The sequence below is a fragment of the Lathyrus oleraceus genome, chromosome 4 (assembly GCF_024323335.1).
Source record: "Lathyrus oleraceus cultivar Zhongwan6 chromosome 4, CAAS_Psat_ZW6_1.0, whole genome shotgun sequence".
Lineage (NCBI taxonomy): Eukaryota > Viridiplantae > Streptophyta > Magnoliopsida > Fabales > Fabaceae > Lathyrus > Lathyrus oleraceus.
The window spans coordinates 72,226,448-72,229,393 of NC_066582.1; the positions used below are offsets into that span (position 1 = coordinate 72,226,448).

The 2,946-nt window shown below is 38.6% G+C and overlaps 1 protein-coding gene across 1 annotated transcript; it reads right to left on the reverse strand.

The window, feature by feature from the left end:
- Window positions 1-1,074: 1,074 nt before the first annotated feature.
- Window positions 1,075-1,599, reverse strand: LOC127136084 (uncharacterized). Its single transcript, XM_051062683.1, has one exon. It carries the CDS (start codon window positions 1,597-1,599, stop codon window positions 1,075-1,077), a length of 525 nt encoding a protein of 174 aa, XP_050918640.1.
- Window positions 1,600-2,946: the final 1,347 nt, after the last annotated feature.

Below are 2,946 nucleotides of genomic sequence, written 5' to 3' on the forward strand. Positions count from 1 at the left end.
TATGAATACACGAGGTCGAACCTTTTTGTCAAAAGCTTTCTTCATTCTTTGCTGATACAACTGACCATGGCATAAAGTTTTCATCCTCTTTTCTTCAATCAGATTTAATTTACCATACCTGATCTGACACCATTCAGCCTCGGACAAATCAAATTCCATCAAGACTCTCATTGACGGGATCTCAACTTCTATCGGGAGCACTGCTTTCATGCCGTATAAGAAAGAGAAAGGAGTTGCCCCTGTTGAAGTGCGAACGAATGTGTGATACCCGTGTAAAGCAAAAGGGAGCATCTCATGCCATTCTTTATAAGTCACAACCATCTTTTGAATAATCTTATTTATGTTCTTGTTTACAACTTCGACAACATTGTTCATCTTGGGTCGGTAAGGAGAAGAGTTATAGTGTTCAATTTTGAACTCTGCACACATCGGTTTCATCATTTTGTTTTTCAAGTTCGATCCATTATCAGTGATGAGCTTGCTTGGAACACCATAACGGCAGATTAGTTGATTTTTGATAAATAGGACAACCACTTGCTTTGTGACATGGCATATGGCGCTGCTTCAACCCATTTGGTAAAATAGTCAATGGCCACTAGTATGAAATGATGTTCGTTCGAAGATTTGGGCTCAATCATTCCAATCATATCAATTCCCTACATGGAGAAAGGCCAAGGAAACTAAAAAACATTGAGAAGAGTTGGAGGTACATGAATCTTGTCGACATAAATCTGGAATTTGTGACATGTCTTCATATATTTGTAACAATCGGACTCCATTGTCAACCAATAATATCCTACCCTTAAAATTTTCTTCGATATTGCGTGTCCATTGGCATTAGTACCAAAGGACCTTTCATGAATCTCTTTCATTAACAGGTATGTTTCGTGTCTATCCACGCATTTGTGCAAGACCATGTCAAAAAAAATTATACAACATGTCATCTTTCAAAAAGAAGTTACCAGCCAATCTTCTCAAATTTTTCTTGTCTTTGTTTGATGCCCTAAGTGGGTACTCTTGCTTCTGAATAAAGCATTTGATATCATGATACCACGACTTATCATTTTTGACCTATTATGATGAAAACATATGAGTGGATCTGTCAAGGCGCATAACATCAATTTTGGGCACATCATTCCACTGGTTCGCAACAATCATAGAGGACAAAGTGGATAATGCATCTACCATTTGATTTTCTTCACGGGGAATATGATGAAACTCGATTTCATTGAAGAAGGTTGATAACCTCCTTGCATAATCTTTGTAGAGGATTAAACCGGGTTGACGAGTTTCCCACTCTCCTTTGATCTGAATGATTACCAAAGTCGAGTCTTCATACACATCCAGAATCTTGATTCTCAAGTCGATAGCTTCTTCGAGACCCATAATGTAGGCCTCATACTCTGCTATATTGTTTGTAAAATTGAACGTCAACCTTGCAGTAAAAGGAATGTGGGAACCACGAGGTGTAACAATGATGGCCCCAATTCCATTACCGTAAGCATTAACAGCTCCATCAAATATTAATCCCCAACGGGACCCCGACTCTGGCCCTTCATCTGACAATGGTTCATCATAGTCTTTTTCCTTTAAATACATCACATTTTCATCCGGGAAGTCAAACTCTATAGATTGGTAATCATCAATGGGCTGGTGAGCCAAATGGTCAGCCAAAATACTCCTTTTATGATACTCAATGTCGTATTCTAACAAATGTATCTTCCAACGAGCAATTCTTCCGGCCAAAGCAGGCTTTTCAAAGATGTACTTGATTAGATCCATTTTGGATATCAACCAAGTGGTATGATTCAACATTAATTGATGGAGACGACGAGCAGCCCAAGCTAAGGCATAACAAGTCTTCTCAAGCATAGAATACTGAGACTCACAATCTGTGAATTTCTTACTTAGATAGTAAATGACGTGCTCTTTTCTACTTGTTTCATCTTGTTGGTGAAGCACACAACCCATGGAATCTTCCAATATAGTCAAATACATAATTAGAGGCCTTCCTTCTACTGGAGGAATCAGAATAGGAGGCTCAAGCAAGTATTCTTTGATACTATCAAAAGTGTTTTGGCAGTCTTCCGTCCAAACACAATCCTGATCTTTTCGAAGAAGCTTGAATATAGGGCCACAAGTAGAAGTCATATGAGAAATGAATATGGAGTTATAGTTCAAACGTCTGAGAAATCCTCTCACTTGCTTTTCAGTTTTAGGCGCGGGCATTTCTTGAATGGCTTTTACTTTGTCGGGATCAACTTCAATTTCTCTTTGGATAACAATGAAACCTAAGAGATTTCCTGATTGAATACCAAAAGTGCAATTCTTGGGATTCAGGCGGAGTTTATATTTTCTCAAGCGCTGAAATAAATTCAACAAATATTCCACACGTTCTTCTTCAGTCCTGGACTTAGTAATCATGTCATCAACGTATACTTAAATTTATTTGGGCATCATGTCATGGAAGATAGTTGGCATGGCTCTTTGATATGTTGCACCAACATTCCTTAAATCGAAAGACAATACTCTATAGCATAATGTCCCCCATGGTGTGATGAATGATGTTTACTCCCTATCTTCGGGTGCCATTCTAATATGATTGTATCCGGAGAACCTATCCATGAAAGAGAAGATATTGAATTTATTAGTGTTTTCAACCAACTACCTTGTTTAGATCTCTGTAGTCGACACACATTCGAACTTTGTCGTCTTACTTGGGAACATGCACTATGTTGGCCATCCGTTGAGGGTATTCAGACATGATAAGGATGCCTGCATCAATCTGTTTTGGACTTCCTCTTTGATCTTTATGGCCATATCTGGGAGAGTTCTTCTCAATTTCTGCTTGACTGGAAGACATTCTGGCTTCAAAAGAAAAATAGTGCTTTACAATATTTGTATCCAACCCTGGCATGTCTTGGTAGGACCAAGGAAACACGTCTG